General features: G+C 40.9%; 1 protein-coding gene and 1 pseudogene across 2 annotated transcripts in view; one reads left to right on the plus strand and one right to left on the minus strand.

The window, feature by feature from the left end:
• The window catches only part of NSMAF (neutral sphingomyelinase activation associated factor), a 65,695-nt gene that overhangs the window by 20,151 nt on the left and 20,290 nt on the right, over positions 1-25,254 (minus strand). For both annotated transcript variants that reach the window (XM_061599437.1, XM_061599429.1), the window contains exons 2-18: positions 22,483-22,572; positions 22,303-22,381; positions 22,145-22,212; positions 22,008-22,044; positions 20,384-20,434; positions 17,655-17,726; positions 16,339-16,386; positions 16,190-16,242; positions 15,411-15,540; positions 9,873-9,944; positions 8,979-9,087; positions 7,644-7,820; positions 4,333-4,412; positions 2,383-2,473; positions 2,232-2,295; positions 1,633-1,684; positions 227-347 (exon numbers count right to left, since the gene is read on the minus strand). In XM_061599437.1, coding sequence (XP_061455421.1) covers positions 227-347; positions 1,633-1,684; positions 2,232-2,295; positions 2,383-2,473; positions 4,333-4,412; positions 7,644-7,820; positions 8,979-9,087; positions 9,873-9,944; positions 15,411-15,540; positions 16,190-16,242; positions 16,339-16,386; positions 17,655-17,726; positions 20,384-20,434; positions 22,008-22,044; positions 22,145-22,212; positions 22,303-22,381; positions 22,483-22,572 — 1,394 coding nt within the window. The remainder of the gene's footprint in view (positions 1-226; positions 348-1,632; positions 1,685-2,231; positions 2,296-2,382; positions 2,474-4,332; positions 4,413-7,643; positions 7,821-8,978; positions 9,088-9,872; positions 9,945-15,410; positions 15,541-16,189; positions 16,243-16,338; positions 16,387-17,654; positions 17,727-20,383; positions 20,435-22,007; positions 22,045-22,144; positions 22,213-22,302; positions 22,382-22,482; positions 22,573-25,254) is intronic.
• LOC133372904 (mitochondrial inner membrane protease ATP23 homolog) lies at positions 3,119-3,667 on the plus strand (annotated as a pseudogene).

Below are 25,254 nucleotides of genomic sequence, written 5' to 3' on the forward strand. Positions count from 1 at the left end.
GTCATCCGCTGGATCAAAGCCAAAAAGGCACCATCTGAGCAAAAGGGGACCAACTCTATTCCACTCATTTATTTAAATTAGGAAAAGAGCAGTGAAAAGAACTATTGGAGGCATGGGGGAACAAACAGGAAAAAGACACTGGCTATTCCCCAAGATTCCAAGAAAAATGAAAGCAAATCTCTAATGCAGAAGCAAGATGATAAAATGCATCCAGAATTTTATTTACCTGATGCCCAAGGGGGAAGTTCTACATTGTCCACCATCTTTCCTCCTTGGGTCTTCCCCAAGTCCAATTTCAGACTATTCAGTAGGAAACTGGAATCATTTTCATAGAATTCAGGAATCAACTGGAACAAATAAGTGTGTAGAGAATTGTGTGAGTATGGAAACAGGACTGTGTTTATAGTTTTGTAAGTGTTGCAATATAAAATATAAAATAATTACCAATGCTTCCAAACCTAGCACAGCGGGGGGGGGAAGTATTATCAAGGATTCATATTAGATATGATCACACCATAGACTTCAGTGTTACAAAAGGTATCTCAATGCTTGACTTGTTCTAACATTTACCTACAGCTGTCAATGGAAGATAGGATTGCACTTTTGGCTAAGTACACAAATATCTGGAAGTTTGTTCAGCTGAAATAAATGGAACATATTTTCAGGTGAATGCATTTAGCAGAACTGGATAGGTCAGCTCACTTAAGATACCACAGTGCAAACCAAGATTAGTGTTGGCCATTATCCAAAACCTATACAAGTCTCATTCTACAGAAAGGTTGCCTTATTCTCACTGTAATCATAGATGGGAACTGCAAGTTGTGGGCAAACTGACAACACTGCCAAAGATAGCATCCCTGGCAACTTCATCCCTTATCCTCTGCAACATTTAGGAACACTTATCGATGACACATTGTGCAGGGTTCCTACTATACTTCATTGGCTGGTGGGGATAGTGCAATGAGATGTCGCAGTATGGATAAGTACTGCTACACATTACTGAAGAAAATTTGACATGGAGATACTATTTTATGCAAGACGTCGGTTACTGCCGAGTTGTGCTCTAGATGTAGCTGGACATACACAGACTCCTAACCTAGATTCTGGAAGTGTGTTCAGAACCTTAAAAGGGATTCTATATTACCTGCTTGGTTGGTTAGTGAACCAGCAGAATTTAACAGATTCAAGTAGTCCACAGGGCTTATCATAAACTGCAGTATACATACACAAAGTCAAAAGAAACCACCCGGATCATGAAGGCACTCTGTCAGATTTAGAATATAAGCATCTGCCTTCTTTCTACCAGGTCAGACTATTTGTCTATGTAGTCCAGTATTGTTGTCTGGCTGATTGCAGATCTCTGGCTTTACATGAAGAAGTCCCATATTATCTGATCCGTCTAACTAGAGATGCTGAGAATTGAATCTGGGACATTCTATATGCAAAGCATGCGGTCTACCACTGAGCTGTGGCCCCTTCCCAATGGTTCCAATAAGGTTCCCCTAAGTCCCTGGACTTGCTTGACGTAAATCGGCTTTTGGACTCTGTATCAAAATGGAATTCTGCAAACCCTCAGTAGGCAGCAGAACAGCAGCCAGTTAATATTGGCTGAAGTGCAAGCAGACTCTTTACCTCTTTGAAGTCTGTTGCCCCATCTAAACAGTTCTTCCAGGTTTCTGCAATACTAGGTAAGAATAGTGAGATAATAAAACAAAAATTAGAAGTTTTCCGATCAAGATTTTTGTATCAACAGAATATGCCATTTATTTATCTTATTAGTAAACTAATAATCTCATCTTTTATGCAACATACAATAATTTAGTCCAGAAAATCAAAACGCAAATCAAACACAATAAAATTAGATCAAATATCAGCACAAAAACCAACAATAGATTAAAAGGATTACAATAAACCCATTAGGGTAAATTAGAGTAGAAATTAAAATAATGCTGACTTTAAAATAATGCTTAGGAACATAGGACATAAAAAGCTCCCTTGGGTCAAACTAGTTCAGTACTGTTTACACAGACTGGCTATGACTTTCCAGCATATTCAGACAGGAGCCTTTCCCATCCTGATCTGAAGTTGCCAGGGACTGGACCAGGGACCTTCTGCATGTAAAGTGGGTGCTCTACCACTGAGCTATAAAACCTCCCTAATACATAGTAACATAGACACTTATTAAAAGATGCTAAAATACAATAGAACGAGTAGCAAGATTCAAGACAAACCTGTTGAACATTCTGTCGGGATGATCAAATTTTCCATTTTGCAAGCAAAGCATGTATTCTGGTGCTGTGGAAGCAAGAGAGCTCAGCTATCACACCAGCTTAATCAAACTCCACTGCCACAACTTCAGGAGAACATGTACAGGTATCTTACCAACTCTGACAAGATAAAACAGAACATAACCCGGTGAAGAATAGTGACTGCCATACATGAACTTTGGTTCTGGCATTTCCCGATAACGTGCCTGTCAATGCAAGGGAAAGAGACAGACTGCTCAGTGACAATATCCTTCTGTACCTAATATAGAGATAGCCAGTATTTTATTTCAGTTTATGTTGTCCCACATTTCTCCTAGCTCAGTGAAAGAACGATCACAGCTTACAGTTCAAAAATCAACTCTACTGCAGCAATATATTGCATCTGAATATAGAGGCACATACTTTGAGATTAGCTGAAAGAACTGTTCTTTTTGTTTGGTAGATTTGTGGCCTGATCCTAAACACATTTAGAAGAAAGGAGGAGGGTTTTTTACAATACAAATTCCACAATATCCAATCTGTTACATGCAGTCCAAGTGACACGGTCCAGCAACTGATACATCATAAAACTCTGCTGCTCCTGTAGCTTGTTGCTTGCTAAAATAGGATGAGATGCTATCCTTCTCACAGATCAGCCAACAACATTCTATTTTCTTCTGATCCAAAACAAAATTGAAGCCCCTATTGTTGCATTTGCTTGTCATCAGCATGTCATCACCCATTGTCATCAGTCTCCCATCCCACCCTAGACTAAGGAACTCAGGACAATGGCCTTTAAAGGTGATGCTGTTTGGCAATTTCTGCAACTCTGTATCTTTATTTAAGCAAATGGGGAAAAACCTGTTCACTACATGAGTGAAAGAGATGCCCCGATGTCTCCAGAACAGCCACAGGAGCCAGGGAGTTGCAGCTCCGGCGGAGACAAGGATGATTTCAAGTACGGCCTGTTTCCAGACTGACATAGAGGAGAAGGGAAAAAATCGAAGTCCTTGTTGTATAACAGTCTTTTCACCTTCAACCATAAGTGCCAGGTGATGCTGAAGATCGCCCTAGACACCAGTCCATATGCTACACTGCTACTTGATGCTATGAAGAATTCTGGTTGCACCGTTTTCAAAGATCGGCACTTCTCGTGTGAAGAGTGTGATGGGTGTGTCAGTGGAGGATTTGATTCTTCAACATCACAGATTGTTCTATGCCAAAACAATATTCATAATCAGCCTCATATGAACTGAATGGTTACACATGAACTTATACACGCCTCTGATCACTGCCGTGCACATGTGGACTGGTTCAATAATGTCAAGCATTTAGCTTGTTCAGAGATTCAAGCTGCTAATCTTAGTGGAGATTGCTCTCTCTTAGCTGAAATGACCCGGCTTAAATTTGGATTGAAATAGCAGCATCAGGATCCCAAGCCTTAAGTTTTTTTGTCTGCAGGGAATTGCATTGTTCAATGTTCATGCCTAGAACATCTCTGGAGAAGAGCAGAACCATCTATTTTACCCTGTTTCTACACCCTGTTGTGTATGTGTGATAATCTCTGTTTTTTTAACAATAATGTTATTGTTATTTAATTTTGTAAACTGTATTGTTTTATTGATGTGTTTTTCTTGTAAGCCGCCTTGAGGGACTTTTGGCCATAAGGCGGGGTATAAATAAATAAATAAAATACATACAGTGAATATTAATGTAACCAAATACATTCATAGTATAAAAACCCAATCCGAAATAAGAATCAATCTTTGTGGGTAAATATCAATACTTGTTAAGCTTAACTAGTGTTAACACTGTTCCAGATTTTGCAGTTTGATAGAACAGGTGGTTAATTACTTTGGGGAGATGATAGAAGGAAACAAGAAGTCAAATTATTCTATATACTAAGTTGAAGTTCAACAGGAATTATAGTGAACCACTCTGAATCATAAAACATTCCTAATCACTTACATTGTAACTGCCCATATTTAGAAGTATACTAGATGACAACTCCACAGGATTGGGATAAACCTAAAAAAATATAAATTCACACAGAAAAAAAACTTGCAAGAGGTTATGTTTGGCATACCAATAGTCTTTCCAGCCTCTCTTTGTTTAGTGCACCTACTGGCTTACTGAGGTCTCGAAAAGTTTCAGGCTTTGTCAAGTCTACAAAAAGAGTTTGAAATAATTAATTTGCATATTACAACATATAATTAGCAATGCCTGCTGCACAACAATAGTACAAGAATACTTTTTCCCTTTCCAGTGCACGTGGGCAAGTACTACCATGACAAATCTTAACCAATTGCCAAATTTCTCATATTGACCCTTAAATCTTTTTAAACCAAATGACTGCAAATGTTGCCTGTCAGGAATTAGGGCTAAACAAGACATGTATGTGTTTGCTAAGCAGTGGCTCATTGGTTTGGCTATAAAGTGGGACGGGGGTCTATTTTTATCACTAAAAGGAATACGGTCAGATGGGAGTGAAACCCATCCATCTCCCCCACTTCAGCTTCCTGCACTTTCCTTTTGAAGACTCTCCACCCCAAACCCAGTTGACTCACTTCTGGCATCAGAGCCAGTCTAGGGAGAAAAAGAACTGAAACAGCAGAGTAGCTGCAGAAAGGGGGAATGAGGAGAAAGAGGGTGGATATCACTTTCCTCCCCTGCATGCTCCATTTAATGATCAAAGCAGAACCCTCCATGCCCCCATTTTATAGCCAAAGCAGCGAGTGCAGGTTTAGCAAACACGTGAACATCTAGTTTGGGCCCTTAATTTACAAAATCAGTAAGGCAGTGAGTTAAGACACACATGTTACTTTTTGAGCTGTTTTAGTTCTAAATAGTAGAATTATTTGCTAAATTGTAAATTCATTTATGCTTCCTTCAATTTATCAAAAAAGCATTTATATTAAGGATTGGGTAATATGCAGACTTATTTAATCAAGTACAAGGTAGCATGCTTAATCAAGTTAAAATGCTCCAAAATAGGTTTCACAGCCATAGTGTTACTTTTCCTGGGATACGCAAGTTGAGGTGGAGGTAGAGCTAGCTTAAGAAGCATGCTTTAAGAGTTCTATAAGCAGATATGCCCCAACTGGTGAAAAGTATGCAAACTCCACAGGATTTTCTGCAAGCCTCACTGAATAAACAGAAGTTATGCAGCAATGCTTATTGGATTACTCAAATTCTGCTTATTTCTATGTTCCATAATCTGGATTAAAACAAATGGGGCAAGGAATAAAAGGAACATGGTGGTTGGAGTCTACTACTGACCACTAAAGCAAGGAGAAGATGAAGATGAAACTTTTGAAAAGCAAATTGCCAATGTTTCAAAGAGGCATGATGTAGTAGTAATGGGGGACTTAAATTACCCTGATATCTGTTGGGAGACAAATTCTGCCAAACATGGCCCTTCCAAGAAATTCCTGGCTGGTGTTGGAGGTAACTTCTACAGAAAGTGGAGGAAGCAACCAGAGGATCCGCTATCCTTGACTTGATTCTAACCAACAGAGATGACTTGGTGGATGAAGTGGCAGTTACAGGAATTCTGGGGGAGAGTGATCATGCTATACTTGAGTTCTTGATTTTAAAGGAAGCAAAAGCTGAGAGTTGCCATACATGAACCTTGGACTTCAGGAAAGCTGATTTTACTAAACTCAGAACAATGATAAGGTTCCGTGGCAAGTGACCCGAATGAGAAAAGGAACCCAAGATGGGTGGGGGTTTCTGAAAGAGGAAATTCTAAAGGCAAAATGGAAAACAATTCCGTCAAGGAAAAAAGGGGGAAGACAGCAGAAGAAGACAATGTGGCTCCACAGAAAGCTTAGAGATTACCTGAAAACAAAAAAGGACACATACAGAAAGTGGAGGGAAGGCCAGGCCACAAAGGAGGAGTACAGACAGGTAGCATGGAATTGCAGGGATGGCTTCAGGAAGGCTAAATCTGAGAATGAGCCGAGGATAGCAAGAGATGCCAAAAGCAACAAAAAAAACTTTCTTCAGGTATATCCATAGTAAAAGACAGAGAAAATAAATGGTGGCACAGCTACTCAATGAGGATGGCACAATGATAACAGATGACAAAGAAAAGGCAGAAGTGCTCAATTCCTACTTTGGCTCAGTCTTCTCTCTAACGAGGGTCTATGACTCTCCTGGCAAACATGAAGTAGAAGGGGCAGGATTGCCACTTGAGATTGATAGACAAAAGGTGAAGGAATGCCTAATCACTTTGAATGAGTTCAAATCTCCAAGGCCCGATGAACTGCATCCTAGAGTATTGAAGGAACTGGCAGGAGAACTCTCAGAACCACTGTCTATTATCTCTGCAAAATCGTGGAGGATAGGTGAAGTGCTAGATGACTGAAGGAGGGCTAATGTTGTCCCTATCTTCAAAAAGGGCAAAAAGGAGGAACCAGGAAACTACAGGCAAGTCAGCTTGACATCAATCCCTGGGAAAATTCTGGAACAGACTACAAAGCAGTCAATCTGTAAGCACCTTGAAAACAATGCAGTGGTTACTAGAAGCCAACATGGATTTATCAAGAACAAATCCTGCCAGTCTAATCTTATCTCAGTTTTTGATTGGGTAATCTCCCTGGTAGACTGTGGGAATGCTGTGGACATAATCTATCTTGACTTCAGCAAAGCTTTTGACAAAGTGCCCCATGATATTCTGATTAACAAGATAGCTAAATGTGGGCTGCATGGAACAACTATCAGGTCAATCCACAGATGGGTACAGTATCGTACTAAAAGAGTGCTTATCAATAGTTCCTACTCAAACTAGGGAAAAGATAACAAGCAGGGTCCCACAGGGCTCGGTCCTGGTCCCAATGCTCTTCAACATTTTTATTAATGACTTGGACGAGGAGGTGCAGGGAACACTTATTAAATTTTCAGATGATATAGTGGTACAACCATGGAACCAATGACCTAGGGAGGTGGTGGGCTTTCCAATACTGGAGGCATTCAAGAGGCAGCTGGACAGCCACCTGTCGGGTTGCTTTAATTTGGATTCCTGCACTGAGCAGGGGGTTGGTCTGGATAGCTTTATAGGACCCTTCCAACACTATGGTTCTATGATTCTGTGATTAGTATTTGACCCTCTACCTTTTTATTGATTCATTTGCCAAATTTCATTACACATGCTTATGTGTTTCTTATGTGAATGCCAGTAAACCACTCAATGCTGAGCTACTACTTAATCAAGCTGCTGTGCACTAGTTCCACCCTGAATGTATGAATGAAGGGGATAGAATAAGCAGCTTCTGGCATTGCAAGAATCGGAATGCACAGGTAGCCTGATCTGTATTATCTCATTGCATTCACACTTGAGTAAGAAGCTGGAGGTTCTTCAATCCATTGCTCTTGTTTTTCTACAAAGATTCTTACCCAGTTCTGAACTAGAATAATCTGCTATGATCCATGGAAACACAGGATACTGGGAGAGGTCATTGCAGCTTCGATCAGCCAGATTGTTGAGATGAAGAAGGTACTGGTAGTTTGAAATATGCCCTCGTTGCCACTGTAACATGTAACTCTCTGCTGTGTGCTCCGTAACATGATTCTCTAGCAGGAGACAGGAAATACAACAGAGACCACAGAAATAAATGCAATTTGCAATTAGACTCTTCTAAAAGCATTCATTCATATGCTACTCTATACCTAACAGGCACAACTGGTGCACTATTAGTGTTCTCTGCACTTAATCCCATCTTCCAAGGCATCTAGGGTTCTCAGGCATCACACATTAGACAAAGTAGACTGACACAAATTGCTCCCTAGCCACAAAGAAGAGGAGTGGATGAAACTATTCCCCTCAAATTCACTAGCAAGACTTTCTTGCCCTGTATATAGGGCGCCCAGTGCACATCCAGTGATGGAAAAGGAAGGATAATACCGCCCCCTCAAAAAACCCATGACAGCAGGAACATTATATTGTTAGACGCTGATCCCCCTTTATTTTTTATAACTGCTTCAAGGAGTCTTTAATGTCAACTAGAGAAGGTAGATACAGATAGGCTGAAATGGCAATGCTTAGGAGGGAAGAGAGGAATAAAGGGAAACAGTCAAGAACAGAAGCCCTTGGCAGCACTCGCACAGGACAATACTGTACAAGTTAGGAGCTCTATGAGTGGGAAATGTTGGACAGTGATGTGAGATAGAATGCCCCCCCATTTCTTAAGTTCATTAACAATGAATGGATGCCAAATGCAAAAAAGAATAATAAAATAGGCAAGCTTGACAGTTTCAAAGTTTTTAGTTTTGTTTACTAACCATAAGTAAAAAAAAACATGCTAAATAAGATCATTCTCTAGAGCAATATGACTGGACATTTTTCAGTTCACACTGGAAAATTTTCTGATGCATATTATCTTAATTTGCATTGGAAAAATCTTCCGGAAAACCCACACCACTGATGTTTACACTGCAACCTAAGGTGATATTCTGCATTCAAACAGCTCTAAGTTTCCAACTGCTTTCTCCTCCTTATCCTATACCATTATGGCTTTAAGGTGGTGCTGAGTGTTTCCTTCTACAGATTTCCACAAAGCAAAGCAAAACCAAAAACCCAATAACTATTTCAAATCGCTATGGTGAACTTCATTGTGTCTTGGTATTCATTCCAAAATACACTTGACCTCAAGGTTAAATCCATACAAAAAACCCAGGAGACAAACTATTTTTCACACATCCCAGTTTGCCAGAAAGAACAGTTATTTAAACCTAAATATGTTGCCACGTAGAAATAGACATTGTCTCTGTCCTGAGTGTTGTAGAACTTCAAATAGATGTCCGAACACAGATCATTTTCAGTGCAAAATATTTCGAGACCCTTTGGAAATTAAAGAGAGATGGAAATGTAGAAGTTCGTCAGAGAGCTCTATAATTCAGGATAGCACCACAACAGAGTTCTAGCACAAGCATCTGATTTTGTTGTTTCATTATTGGCAGAGGAGTACTAGCTGTTTTCTATACAGCAATGAAAGGTATAGCATTATGATTTTACTAGGAAGCCATCTGTTATTGCCTTCAATTTTTTCTGTGTCAAATTTTCTCTGCCATTCAAAATTTGTTCACGGCCCCAAAAAACAACAGTGATCATACATTGTATAGAAATATACAATACACATACTTTATAAAACTAACTTATGATAGAGCTTACTATGCCACCAAGTACTAGGCAGAGCCATTGTACCCAGCTACCAGAACCAGTGAGGTGTAATAGTTAGAATGTTGGACTACGACCTGAGAGACCAGGGTTCGAATCTCCACTCAGCCATGAAGTTCACTGGCTGACCTTGGATTAGTCACTGTCTAACCTATCTCACAAGGTTGTTGTGAGGAGAAAACGGCGAGGAGATCATGGACACCACCCTTAGTTTGTTGGAGGAATGGTAATATATCAATATTTAATAACAATAATAATAATTAATAACAATAATGATAATAATTCACCATTCATATAGTTAACACAGATAAGCCAACATAAATGTTGTTGAATTGGAGCCATAGTTTGAGGGATGAGGCAAATGGGGTTCCTTTTGTAATTTCAACTTCTAAGGTTAAAATAATGAAATGTTTCTGACACCAAGAGACAAAAGTAAAGTTTAATCTTACCAAGGGCAATAAGCCATGCCTTCTTTTATAGATGCGCCTGACACTAAGTAGCATCACTTGAACCACAGGCTTCTGTAGAAAAATACACCAAAAAGGAAAAAAAATACAACAGATTTCCTCCACACATTGTTCACAGCAGGGCTGCATTCCCTCCTAGGCAACATTCTGGGACTACATGCTGGTGGTGGGCAGGGCAGCCAATTTGAATTTTACCTTTGTACCATAGGCCACTTCTTACACACACCTGTACACCCGTCTATATCCTCCATCAAACCAAGCAAATAATATCATACTTAAACGACTCACTCTTGCCAGGCAGAAAAACATTAGGGTGCAAAGCAGGTCTGGTAAGGGGTGTGGTCTGGGGAGAGGGGGATGACCTGGAGAGAGTCTCAAGGGGCAAACAGAGAGGCCTGGAGAGTTGCATTTGGCCCACAGGCCTGATGTTGTTTTGTGCCGTCCAGTCGATTACAACTTATGGCGACCCTATGAATCAGCGACCTCCAGTAGCATCTGTTGTGAACCACCCTGTTCTGATCTTGTAAGTTCAGGTCTGTAGCTTCCTTTATGGAATCAGTCCATCTCTTGTTTGGGCTTCCTCTTTTTCTACTCCCTTCTGTTTTCCCCAGCATTATTGCCTTTTCTGGACAATATCTTCTCATTACTTGTCCAAAATATGTTAACCTCAGCTTCATCATTTTAACTTCTAGTGATAGTTCTGGTTTAATTTGTTCTAACAACCAATTATTTGTCCTTTTCGCAGTCCATGGTATCCGCAAAGCTCTCCTCCAACTCCACATTTCAAATGAGTTGATTTTTCTCTTATCCGCCTTTTTCACTGTTCAGCTTTCACATCCATACATAGAGATCAGGAATGCCATGGTCTGAATGATCCTGACTTTAGCGTTCAGTGATACATCTTTGCATTTGAGGACCTTTTCTAGTTCTCTCACAGCTGCCCTCCCCAGTCCTAGCTGCCTTCTGATTTCTTGACTATTGTCTCCATTTTGGTTAATAACTGTACTGAGGTATTGATAATCCTTGACAAGTTCAGTGTCCTCATTGTCAACTTTAAAGTTACATAAATCTTCTGTTGTCATTGCTTTAGTCTTTTTGACGTTCAGCTGCAGTCCTGCTTTTGTGCTTTCCTCTTTAACTTTCATTAGCATTCGTTTCAAATCATTACTGGTTTCTGCTAGTAGTATGGTATCGTCTGCATATCTTAAATGATTGATATTTCTCCCTCCAATTTCCACACCTCCTTTATCTTGATCCAATCTGCATGATATGTTCTGCATATAGATTAAACAAATAGGGTGATAAAATACACCCCTGTCTCACACCCTTTCCGATGGGGAACCAATCGGTTTCTCCATATTCTGTCCTTACAGTAGCCTCTTGTCCAGCATATAGGTTGAGCATCAGGACAATCAGATGGTGTGGCACCCCCATTTCTTTTAAAGCATTCCATAGTGTTTCATGATCTACACAGTCAAAGGCTTTGCTGTAATCAATAAAGCACAGGGTGATTTGCTTCTTGCTCAGTTCCATTATCCAACGTATGTTTGCGATATGATCTCTGGTGCCTCTTCCCTTTCTAAATCCCGCTTGGACACCCGGCATTTCTTGCTCCACATATGGTAAGAGCCTTTGCTGTAGCATCTTGAGCATTACTTTCCTTGCATGGGATATTAAGGCAATAGTTCGATAATTACTGCATCCCTTAGGATCCCTTTTCTTTGGAATTGGGATGTATATTGAACGCTTCCAGTCTGTGGGCCATGGTTTAGTTTTCCATATTTCTTGACAAATTTGTCAAAATTTGGGCAGATTCAGTCTCAGTAGCTTGTAGCAACTCTATTGGTATGCCATCTATTCCTGGTGATTTGTTTCTTCCAAGTATTTTAAGAGCAGCTTTCACTTCACATTCTAAAATTTCTGGTTCTTCATCATACGGTTCCTCCATGAATGAATCTGTCATCTTTGCATCTCTTTTAAAGAGTTCTTCAGTGTATTGCTTCCATCTTCCTTTTATATCATCTCGGTCAGTCAGTTTGTTCCCCTGTTGATTATTCAACATCCCTACTCTTGGCTTAAATTTCCCTTTCATTTCTCTAATCTTTTGGAATAAGGCTCTTGTTCTTCCCTTTTTGTTGTCCTCTTCTATTTCTATACAGTAACTATTGTAATAGTTCTTTGTCCCTACGTACTAGTTGCTGTATTGTTGCATTTAGGGTTCTGACTGTTTCTATCTCCTTTTGGTTTTGCTTTCCTTCTCTCTTTAACCAGTCATCCATTGAGGTCTTTCTCTCTTTTTAGCTAGAGGTATTGCCTTTTTGCATTCTTCCCTGATAATGTCTCTGACTTCACTCCATAGTTCTTCTGGTTCTCTGTCAACTAAGTTTAAAGCCTCAAACCTGTTCCTTATTTGATCTTTATATTCTTCTGGGATATTATTTAAATTGTATGTTGGCATTATGATTGCTTTGTTCTTCTTTAGCTTTACTCTGATTTTCGATACGACCAGTTCATGATCTGTACCGCAGTCTGCTCCTGGTCATGTTTTCACAGCAAGTATGGAACTTCTCTATCTTCTGCTACCAATTATATAATCAATTTGATTTCTATATTGACCATTTGGTGATGTCTACATGTACAGTCGTCTTTTCGGTTGCTCAAAAAATGTGTTTGCAAGAAACAAATTATTGGCTTCACAGAATTCAATATGTCTTTCTTCTACTTCATTTCTGTCTCCTAAGCCCCATTTCCCCACAATTCCTAGTTCTTCTCTGTTCCCTACTTTTACATTCCAGTCCCCCATGATTATCAGCACATCTTGTCTTGTTGTGTGATCAATATCTTCCTGTACTTCTGCATAAAATCTCTCCAATTCCTCTTCTTCTGTGTTTGCTGTTGGAGCATAGACTTGGATGATGGTTATGTTAATAGGTTTGCCGTTTCATCTCATTGACGTCACTCCCTCAGACCTTGTGTTATAGCTCCTAATTGCTTTTGCTACTTCACTTCTCACTATTAAAGCAACCGCATTTCTTCTTAATTTCTCATTTTCTGCATAAAATATTTTGTAGTTGCCTGATTGAAAATGGTCCCATTCCTGTCCATTTTAATTCACTCACGCCAAGTATTGTAATGTTGATACGTTCCAGTTCTTGCTTGATAATTTCTAACTTTCCCTGGTTCATGCTTCTCACGTTCCATGTTCCTATTGTGTGCGTCGTACAACTCCGGACTCTCCTTTCGTATCTGTGTGCATCGGCCTCTGGGCTTCCTTTTGGCTTTGACCCAGCTGCGTCATTAGTCACAGCGCTACTTGTACTTATCCGTTGTTCTTCCCCAGTAGCTTGGTGAGTGCCTTCTGACCTGGGGGTCTCATCTTCCAGCACTATCTCATGTTGCATTTTGGATACTCTGTTCATAGGGTTTTTGTGGTAAGAGGCATTCAGAAGTGGTTTACCATTGCCTTCCTCCGAGTTTGGATGCATCTTAGTCTGGTGTCTTAGCTTCAACCATTCTGCCTTGAGTGTCCCTGCTAGGAGCCTATCCTCTTGGTCTAGACTCCTGACAGCATTGCTCTCGCCTTCTTCAACACTCTCAAAGCCCCTCACCACATTAAGGTGTGTATCCTAGAGGAGGGACATTATCCACCCCAATTTAAAGGATCTCTAATTTCCTTCTAGGATTCCACTGTTGTTCGGTCTCAACTACACACATTTTTTTTTAAACAGAGCATGTTAGTTCCACAGGAGTTGTATTTGTAACTAATTGCTGAGGAAGCCACAGACCTGAACTTACTATATCTGAACAGGGTGGTTCATGACAGATGCTATTGGAGGTCACTGATTCATAGGGTCGCCATAAGTCGTAATCGACTTGAAGGCACACAACAACAAACTTAGGTCACCTATGTGCATTCCAAGAAAGGCCAATCTGAAATCGTTGAATAAATAATCTGTTTGTTGGCTGGGGAAATCCAATTTGCGACTAAGGATTATGTTCTAAATCTGACTCTAATAGACTAAACATCTCCCACCAAAAAAAGAAATTACCTAGTAAAGGCACAAGTAAGCAGCTCACCACACATATTAATTTGAAAACAAGATACCACAGTATACCTTATTTATGAGGATTTATGGTGTTTCACAGTTTACTAACAGTCTCTCAACTTCCCTAATATTCCAGCTGAATCAGTGAACATCAACAACAGACAAACAGAAAGCTGAAGGCACTCTCATTACTGGGACATCCAAAAATTGGACATTTGAAGGTAAAACCTGAAATCTACCTCATAACTTCAACAGGCAGTAACTCAAATCACACCTCCAATAAAAGTCATAGGCATAGGACCTCCCCTTCTCACACCACAAAAACATTCATTGGGGGGGGGAGGGAGAGAAGAGGAAGAACAGAATTTCCAGAAGCCACCCGTGACAAGAGTGCCATTTGCTTCCATGGTGGAAAACCTTTGATTCTACAGACGTTGTTAAGACTCCCCATCAGTCCCAGTCAGCACCTCTCATAGATGAGAGGTGCAGTCCAACAAGAACTGGAAGGTCAAAGGTTCCCCCCCCCCGATCATGCATGGTATGTTCCCCACCTCAACTGGAAATTAAAAATTACCACAGTGACATCTTTTATGGGAGAAACATGGCACTGACACATGAATTTTGAATTACACAGAGTTCTTACAAAAAACAAAAACAAAACACCCCACAAAAAAAATCAGAACTGAGAACGTGTCAAATTTTCATGGAAATTAAACTAGGGATCCACAGAGGTTGCCCCTGTCATGGCCCCGTCAGAGGACTCATCAGACGAGGATGACTCGGGAGTAACAGCAGCAGACCCAGAAGGAGAAATGGAGGAAACTCCTGAGAACCCAGCTCCTTCTCCCCCTCAGCTTCAGAGCACCCCAGACACAGCTGAAGCCCTTCAGCCAGACGCAGACAGTGAACAGGATACTCCCCCCTCACCTGCAGAATGTAGACAACAGAAGGTCAGGCAGAAGAGGGGCAGGCCTGTCCACTTAAGGCCAAAACGCTGATGGCTCACACCTGCTGACAAACCTGCTCCTTAAAAGTCAAACATTGGCTTCAGCTTGTTGCTGACTACAACGTCAGGCGTGGCCACTGTGTGTCTTCCTATTCCCTGAACCTTGACTTGGACTGATCTCTCGGCAAACTAGACCCGGACCTTCTCTGACGTCTTTTCTGGATTTCTGGCTTGGCACGTAAGCTTTGAACGGCCTCTGCCCTTATCTTGCTTCCTCCTTGCTAGCCTGGCAGATTTATAGCCAAGCTGCCGGCTGAGGACTTATGGCCTGGCACTTACCAAGGAATCTCCAGCCCTGCCTGCACCCCCACAGACACTGCTGTCTCAGTGAAGAGCTGACAGCCCCCTGATGCTCACTCATGTGTTCCAAAGGAAAACCTCATATAAGCACTTTGGTACATTTTATATAGTAATTTGCTCATGATTCAAAGAACAGCAGGGTGGAAATTTTTAGTGCAGGTTACTTACAGGGTAGCCATTAAGAGGCTGGAAATACAGGTTTGCATCAGTGATGCATACATGTCCTGGATTTGTCACCAATGGAGTGACCATTTCAGCTTTACATTCCATATGCAACATTTCAGAAACATTTTGAAATCTAGAAGAGTAAAAAACATACAATTATTTTGTTCAATACAGGCTTCTGCTTAAAATTAGCTAGCACCCCTCACATCTAGATATACATATTCTGAAAGATAAAATGCACCTCATCCTTTCATTTTTCTATTATCAAATATTTTTTTCTTTACATTGTTCTTTATTAATCTGCAAGAACCTAAACACACTGCAGCTCTGGACATTGTAATGTGTGGTCCAGCTATCTCTGTGAACTTTACAAAAAAGACTCAAACCAAGTTAGAGCAATCCATAAATGCTAATTGGAAGGCAAGGAAGTCCCCTACCCCCATTTCAGGATAAGGCAAAGCAACAAGGATGGCCCACATTTTTCATGTTTTGGAATCTTTGGACATTCTTTCTGTTCTCAATAGCTGGAGTAATTTTACTCCAGCATTCATCAGCGAGTAATCTAGAAATTCACAGAATTTGAAAAATCTTGATAGAGAGAAGGGAGAATACTGGGGTGTAACTGGTGAGGGGAGTATTACAGGAAGTAGACAGAGTGTATAGTCTCCCATTACTAATACATTTTTGACTTACATCCTTTTATGCAGACTATTTCTAATTACAGGAAACAAAATTTAAGAGAAATATATATTTTTTTAGGGCTATTTATACTAGACACGTACCTGTTCTTATCAAATGGTGTCCTGGCCAAACGTGATTGCAATATAGCAGTTATCTAATTTGAAAAATAAACAGAGCACTGCTTTAGATTTTCAGCACTAACTTAAGACATTCGTTCCCGCTAATATGATAGCCATAGCATATATTTTACCATAGCAGCCTGGTCCCCCAGTTTGTCCAGGTGAGATGCCCTATACAGCTGTTTAAAAATAAAAGCAAACAGATTAAAATCTGAAGAAGCACACCCTGCACCAGATCCATTTCCACCTCCAGGCTCTCATCACCATGGAATGCCTACACAACCACAAGTGCAACATGTCACTGCCCTGTGTGAAAGATGGCCAAGGGAGGGCAGCTTTAGGAGGCTGTGAAGCTTCCTCTCCATGGCTAGAGCCCTCCCCAGTGTGGTGGATCCACCGCTGCTCTATTGATGACAATGTTACAAAAGTGATAGGGCCAGAAACAAGATTTTCTAGGAGCATGTCCGCTGTGGGCCGTGGGCCTCTGGAAAGGTGGGGAGGGTCAATGGAAGGGGAAAGAATTATAAGACCAAACCAGGGAGGTGGGTGGATGGAGAGAGAGAGAGAGAGAGAGAGAGAGAGAGAGAGAGAGAGAGAGAGAGAGAGAGAGAGAGAGAGAGAGAGAGAGCGAGAGAGAGAGAGCGAGAGCGAGAGCGAGAGCGAGAGCGAGAGAGAGAGCGAGAGAGAGAGAGAGAGAGAGAGAGAGAGAGAGAGAGAGAGAGAGAGAGAGAACAAACTTCCATCCACCTTCTGTCCCGGCTAGCATGAACCAGTAGGGCTTAAGTAATAGTAATTGCACTACCTCAGGCCCCATCTGCGCTATACATTTAAAGCAGTATTATACCACTTTAAATGGTCATGGTGACTCCCATAGAAGGGTGCTGAGAGTTGTTAGGGGACCCCTATTCCCCTCACAGAGCTACAATTCCCAGAGTTCCCTGGAAAGAAGGACTGATTGTTGAACCACCTCCTCTCCCTGAGTGGTCCCATGATGTCTCCAAATCTGCTCTGGAGGGTTGGGGGAATCCCCAAAACAGATGGCAGGGGCATGCAAGGGAAGGAGATGGGGGGATTGTTCCATCAGCTCAAGGATTTCTCCTTTTACAATAGAACAATCTGCTTAGCGTTGTGTTAACGACAACCCCATGACTCCTTCCAACTAGTATAATAGTGGGCATTCATTTCTCTCATTGCATTGTGATAGGGCTTGCGCAGGAAACAGCCCTAAAGGACCGTGCCCAGTGTTTGACTAGCAGCTTTTAAACATAGAGCTTTTATGCACAAGGATGAACTGAAGCCGTTTGCTGAAGGAGAACTATTTGCATTCTAAAGCCGCTCTAGCTATTTGCTTAAAATATTTGGCTGCAAAATTTTATTTTATGCGCCTTTGTAGAGGCCAAAATAATGCACTATTGCCATCTGCAATCATGTCAGACTGTATTCTCACCTGGTGAAGGGCATGTACAACATCTTCAACTTTCCCAGCAACATCCAGTTGAAATATGTATTCAGTTTTACCCTAACAAGAGAAAGAAATCATGTAAAATTATACTGATCTCCAGGAATGACACCCACTTTTAAACAAAAACAAACGTTAAAATTGGGAAGGACCATAGCTCAGTGGTACAGCACATACATTTCAGGGAAAAGGTCCCAGGTTCACTCCCTGGGATGTCCAAAGACTCCTGCCTGAAACAATGGAGAAATGTTGCCAATCCAGGTAGACCAGAGGTAACCAACATAGTGCACTTCAGAGGTCATTGGGTTACAACTCCCATCACCCTGACCAATGGCCATGCTGTGGGGCAGATGGGAGTTCGAGTCCACAACAGCTAGAGGGCACCAGTTTGGATATCCCTGAGTAGACAGTACTGTACTAGATAGTCCAGTTCTGCAGATTCTGCACCATTATTACACATGCTATGTATATGTGCACAAGCAGGATAGACAAATGGATGATATCAATTTTAAGCACTGTGTGCGACTCATGGGCTGCTATTCTGGGGATTTTTAAACTCTTTATATTAGGTTATGAATTGCAAATAGAGTTTTTTTGCAGGATTGTGTATGATGTTATATGAACAAATATAACTCTGTGGGTAGTCTTGCATTGCTAGTGTGATGTGTCTTACAGCATTCAGATACCAGAGAATGGATGTTTCAAATGAAGGGATGTACAAGTGATTTGCATATCAACTTTTTTTGCATTTCACGCAATGGCCAAATGGGAGAAGATAAACATATTACCTTGTGGAAAACATGAGGTGCCCTTACATCTGGTTCCTTCCCACACACCTTATTATAAAGCAGGCACACACATAACATGTGCACTGACCTTCTACAATATCCCTCCAGCAGCTGTTTTATTGGCACCCTAGTTTCTTCAAAATCTTTTTCATGTTTGCAGTATTTAGCAAACCAAACAAATCAAACCAATGCTTCACAAGCATCGTTCATCTATCTTTCTGAGAATGTTTTTTTTTTAAAATAGGCATCAACATCTGTTTACATTTCATATTGTAATAAAGATATTGAACACTCACAAAGGTATTCTCCATTGCCTATTAGTGTTTATGATGCCCTTGTAAATATAATACTGTAAATATGGTAAGTGCAGGTTTATTAGAGTATATGTGGTAAGTAGACTGGGTGAGAGGGGAGAGTACATGGGTTGGAATGTTGAAGAATGTTGTGTGATGATTGGCTGAGCGTCTGGGTGTCTGAAAGTATAAATGAGAGGATGACAGTTCTGGGTTGGTGGGTGAGCTGTAGGAGAGGGTTGTTGGTTGGTGCTGGGTTTTGGAGTGTTGGGCTGGATTTAGGTGGGTAGTGAGGCAGGTTATTTATGACTAAGAAATGTAAAGAATAACACATCTTATGAAACCACACGCATGTTGACTGAACCTTTAAGTAATCTTGTTATTCCCTATGTAAATAAATAAATAGTTCTTGGTTTACCAAAACACCTGATCCTTGGCTGAGTTTCACAGACCAGAAGGATGGGCAGGGCATATACCAAGGTTGGGAGACTGTATCAGTGGTCGCAGCAGTGAAGAGATAGTGTAACATCATCAGGTATCCAAAACAACCCAGGGCTGTAATCTTTATAGGCACAAAGATACAGGGGGGTTGTGGCCTGCAAGTGCACCCAGACACAATGTAGCAATAGGCCAGGAGAAGGCTAAGGCACCATCTCAAGGCAATATTGTTTACAGAGAGGGTCAGGTGGTGGTGCCCAGCAGTGGGATCTTGACAGATTTGTGCTTGGGCCTGTGAGATAACCGTTTTAAGAGCAGGACCCTGAGGTGGGATTGAGACAGAGTGGAGACCACAGGAGGGGTCCTGACACAAAATCTTTTTCATGTTTGCAGTATTTGGCAAACCAAACAAATCAAACCAATGCTTCGCAAGGTTCGTTCATCTATCTTTCTGAGAATGTTTTTTTTAAAAATAGGCATCAACATCTGTTTACATTTCATATTGTAATAAAGATATTAAACACTCACAAAGGTATTCTCCATTGCCAATTAGTGTTCTCTCACAATCAGGTTGCAATCTAACTCACCTTTGTTCTACACTGGGGTGAGTTGGATGTCATGAAGCTGGCAGCAGCCCTACACTGCGGCAGAGATGTGGCTCCACCAGGAGCCTGCCAGCACCACTGGGAACACCAGCCCACAGGATGGAGGGCCAGCGGAAGCCCTGAAAGCGGGGCATTCCAGAGGCGTGACAGGGAGGAGCCACAGGTGGGACTTGCACGAGATCCTCTTCTATCCCCGGGTCCTGATCCCCCTACAAACTCCATCAGCCAAAAGTCCGGCACAGTAAAAAACACTTTTAAATTCCCATTGTGACCTACAGAGAGCGTTTACTCCCCAGGAGGCCTGTTGGAGCTGGTGCTTCCCAGCCGGATCATGCGTGCTGCTCTTGACAGAGCCTGTGTTCAGCTGGGCTGGCAGTTCCTGAGTGGGAGGAGAATCCTGCGGTGCTTTCTGTTGGGGCCCCCTCCACCAGCTTGCAGGCACTTGATCGCTCTTCCCATCACAAAGTCTCTCCTTTCTTTTAATGTAGTGTAGTTCCCCCCCAAATTAACCACTATTGTTCTTGCAGGAACAAAGCAACAGCTACACAAATAAAGATATTTGCATGCAAGGGACGGGGGAAATATATACTCACTCTTTCAATTTTAAAGGGTGCAATGATGTTTTGCTCTTTAGTGAGAAAAGCCTAAGAAAGAGAACAATTTCTTCAGAGTGCCTTTTGGCATAGTTTTCCGCACTTTCTTTTTTTTACTAGATTCATAGGACATCGCAGCTCATCTAATTTTTGTATTTGTCTCTTCATTGGCTCCCAAAAATTCTACCTTCTCCAGTTTGAGCTACTCCTTACTTCCTCCCCTCTCTCTTTCAATCTATATTCCTCCTTCGACTTCTCATTTTTCTCCCCTTACCAAACCCCAGTGTGTCTTCCACCTCCAGTTTTTCTCCTCCTGTTGCTTGCAATGCACTTCTTGTCCCTATTTTCTTAAAGGAATTTCTTAGAACCATCTAATTAAGAAATTAAAAATAAAAAGATTTGTTTAAAATAATATTTCATCATATTTTTCCTTGTTAAGGGTACTTCACAATAGCTCTTAGCCAGCTGTTGGCTTGTCTTGAAAGGCCGTAACTCAGTGGCAGAGCAGCTAATCTGCATGCAGAAGGTTTCAGGTTCAATCTGTAGCATCTCCAAGTAGGGCTGGAAAGACTCTTATCTGAAACCCTGGAGAACAGCTTCCAGTCAGCATAGACACCTGTGAGCTAGATGGGCTAATGGGATGACCCTGTATAAGGCAGCTCTAATTTTACCACCACTTGTTTACTTAAAAAAGACAGTGAACCTGAGTAGAAACAGACTTTTACCATTTCTTTTTCTTTCTTTCTTTAAAATACTTAAACCCCAAAAACTGAGTACACAGAAGAGAGTGTGAAGAAAAGCCTGTAGGAATGACAAAGTCACTCTAAGACAGAGACTACCATTTCCAGCGGCATTGCTAAAAGAAAAAGAAGCTATGGGGCACAAAACTGAATGAGCTCCAGATACAGGTTGGGGGGTAGGTAATGCCAGTTTCTTGCCCAAACTCACCTTCTCCAAATTTCAAAAACCAAAGTGGCCACTTTTTCTTTTTAAAATGGAATGCTGCGACACTGTGATGCCAAGAGGTTTTTGAGAAACCCCTCCCCCCAAATGTGTCCTTTTAAAACAAATTAAAATAGGGTGCACCCACTTTTATATGTGGCCCCCAGCAAGTTAATCATGGTACCTGTGGCCCTCACCCCATAGCAAGTTATTTGCTCCTGCTCTACAAATTAAATGTCAATCTCTCCCCAACTACCATTTTGTTTTGTAGGTATCATGAATTAGAAGATTTTTAATGGTTATGTTAATTGGATTTCCTGAATGTGACATCTTTCCTGCAGTTCTGTTGTGTGCCTTTTTATCAGTTACCATCACAACTTATCTGACAATCTCTAGTTAGGTATATTCAGAAGAAAACTGATAACATTTAGTCTCACTTGCATGTCAATGTTACCGAACACCACATCATTAAAACCATGTATTTTTCCCTGTGTATATCTTTGCTGGGCCAGAGTGCGGCGTGATCCAAAAAAGTCACTTTAGTCCTGTTCCTCATAAACAAGCCCCATTGATTTGATTTTACTTACTTTCAAGTAAATGAGTTTAGGATTCTTAAGAGTGTTATTTTGCTCATTCTATTGAGCCGACTGCTTTACTAAATTATGGAGTATGCACCACTTACCTGATTGGATAAAATAGAAATCTGTCCAGGGATAGCCCTAAAACACAGATGTGAAAACCAATCATCAACACTAATTAAAAGCATCAATTAAAAAAAAAAGCTTATAACACTTCATAAACACTTTCACAACCACATACCTTGCGAAGGAATTATTTGTTTCATTGTCCTCTAGTGCTTCTATTTTAATGCAGTCTCTCAATGGAATCTATATGAATTTATAGAAATACAAATTAAATTGTTTTGTTTTAAAATTGAAGCAGGCTACAATCTTGACATCAGTCACTAACCTGCTTACCTTAATAATGGGGTGGCGTATTTCATCAGGTTCAAATATTACTGATTTTGAGCAGATTTTTAATGATCCCCTGATTTTCCTAAGTGTTCAAAAAAGACATTTAAAGGTTACTGTAGAATTCTAAGCAGATGTATCACCATAATATCTTGTGCCCTCAGTCTTATGCAAGTTGTGTTCTACCTTCTTTCTTTGCCATCTTTGTTAAAAATATAATTAGCTGTATGCTGTTCAAAGTAGTATTCCTCCAAATTAAGGAGTAGCAAGGAAAACCTACGAACAAAAAAAGCAAAAATTAACTTTCTGCACAAGGGAAAGGAATTCAGTCACATATTTTTTTAACTATGACAATACTTTATTCTTTACTAGAGGAGTGGGGAATCTGTGACCTTCCAGTTGATGTTAGCCTATAACTCCCATAATCCCTCATAATTGGCCATTCAGCACAGGTTCTCTACCCCAGGGCCTCAGAAAATATTTTATGGACTATTTACAAAAATATTTGCTTTGCAACACGAGAGTGGGAGTTGGAGGCACAGCATTATGATGGTTCCATTCCTATCTCCAGGGTCACCACCAGGAAGTAATTCTTTTTTATATATAAAAAGTTTTATTGGGTTTCAAAATAAAATACATGTTTATCTCAGAAAGGATCAGCAGACATTACAAATCACATAGATATCTCTTTTACCAATTCAGTGTATCTAAGAGAAAATCTAAACTGCCCTCTCACCCCCCTTCCCTCAACTACCCTCCCCTATCCCCCAAGGTGATTTAACTTAGAAAACGTATTGCTTTTATCATTCACAGCTGCTGGGACCTATAATGTATGTCAGGACAGTCTATAAAGATGCTGAACATACATATAGTGTCACTCATTCTAAATACTAGTGTAATGGGGTGGAGGGTTTGGGTTGTTTTGTTTCCTATAAACATATTCAGATCCCCTTTTTAAAGACTATATAGATTAATTTGATATAAATTTCTTAGATCTGACAAGGCCTTTGAATTTCGCAATGAGATTACCACAACAGATTCACCTCAAACAGGCATCTGCACATATCAAAATTTAGCTATTGAGCTGCAACAGGTCCTAACAAAAAACTCTTGTCCTGCTAGTTTCCACTTTATAAACACGATTTGAAGCCCTGATTTGACCCAGAGTGTGCGGCAGCAAAGGAACAGCTGATAGCTCATTATCAATATTACAGACTAAGTAAAGCTACCTCAATTCCCCCAGCATTATACCTTCAAGAAAAATGGTGCAAGGAGCTTATAAAAAAGAAAAAGAGGGAGACACTAAGCAAAGCCTGGGCCCAGTTGATCCAGGCAGCTAGAAGCAATGATTCTTCTCTCTTCTAGAGTATTGTAGGGAGTGGGCTTCAACTCGATCCCCCTAGGATGACCTGTTTGGTGTCTGCCAAGACATGGGAAACCCATTTTAGTGCCCTCTACTCAGCAGGGCCAGACTCTGCAGTAACTCCAATTATCAACCTGGCAGACACTCCTTCACGGCAGCCAATCTTGATATTAAAAATAAAAAAAATAGTTATTCTACTCAAACCTGGGAAGGCTCCTAGGATTGACGGTATTATATCTGAGCTAATAAAAAACAATATAGACTGGTGAGCTCAGTCCTGGACTCACTTTTTACATTTACAGATCAGTCAGCACAAATACCAACAGACTGGGGCCTGGCCATTATCATCCCAATATATACAAAGTGTCAAAAGTATTACCCCTCCATTTGCTGCCCAATTAGTCTGCTTAGTACAGTAAGCAAGCTCTATGCCAGGCACCTGTTGTGGAAACTTTGGGGCTGGCTTGATCAGGCAAACATATTAGTTGAGGAGCAAGCTGGCTTTAGGTCCGGCCACTCCACCACCTATCAATGTCTGATCTTACATCATCTGATTAGGAAATATAGCTGTAGGCCCAATGGAGCTCTTTTTTCAGCTTTTGTCAATTTTAAATCTGCATTTGATAGTTTCTCCCGGAACAGGCTGTGGGCAAAACTGGAGGCCTCCTGTCTTGATTGCAGATTATTATTAATTCACACCTTGCATGCAAATAATTCTCTTAGAGTAAGGTGCAACCCGTAGGGTCATCTGTCCCCCTTGGTTCCACTAAACAGAGGAGTGAGACAGGGCTGCATTCTGGCCCCCCTACTATTTAATTTTTTACATCAATTCTCTAGTTTCAACCTTAACAAATCCAGACTTTCACCTGCCCAAATTAGTGAATCGACCCATTCCTGCCTTACTGTATGTAGATGACACTGTTATTTTATCTTACTCAGAAGTGGGACTCAGGAGAGCTCTTTGTGCCTTTATGGCATACTGTACAGAGGAGGGGCTTACAATAAACTATCAAAAGACCAAAATATTGGTCTTTCCCAAAAGATATACTAAGCGTAGGTGGAGGGTCAATGGGCATGATATCGAACAGGTCAAGGTGTACAAATAACTGGGCACCGTTTTTCAAACAACTGCCTGTGGAGAGCCCAAACTGCACATCTTTCCGAGAATGCCCAAAGAACTATTTCTGCTATTCTTAGAGGAGTTCCCATATTTCCTCTCTCATCAAAGTTTTCCAGGGCAAGGTGTTGGCCCAATTACTCTATGGTTCTCAGATATGCATTTATAAAGATTTTCGCTCCCTGGAGGCAATACAGTCCAAGTTTCTATGTTCCGTTTTTGGTGCCCCACGTGGCATTCCCAACTCCCTACTCAGATTGGAATCTGGGCTGGTTTCTTTTGAAGCAGAAGCATGGTTAAACGTATTAAGCTTTTGGCTCAAGCTACATTTTAGATCTCAAGGACTAGCCCCTCTGATTTTAACAGGCAATATGACCTCTGGTTGGGCAAGTATGGTTGAGAAAAAGTTACATCTTTATGGATTTTCTCCCTCAGCTCTGGTTCAGCTGAGACCTACAAAGGCCAAAGAAACTATTAA

The sequence above is a fragment of the Rhineura floridana genome, chromosome 1, assembly GCF_030035675.1.
Source record: "Rhineura floridana isolate rRhiFlo1 chromosome 1, rRhiFlo1.hap2, whole genome shotgun sequence".
Taxonomy (NCBI): domain Eukaryota; kingdom Metazoa; phylum Chordata; class Lepidosauria; order Squamata; family Rhineuridae; genus Rhineura; species Rhineura floridana.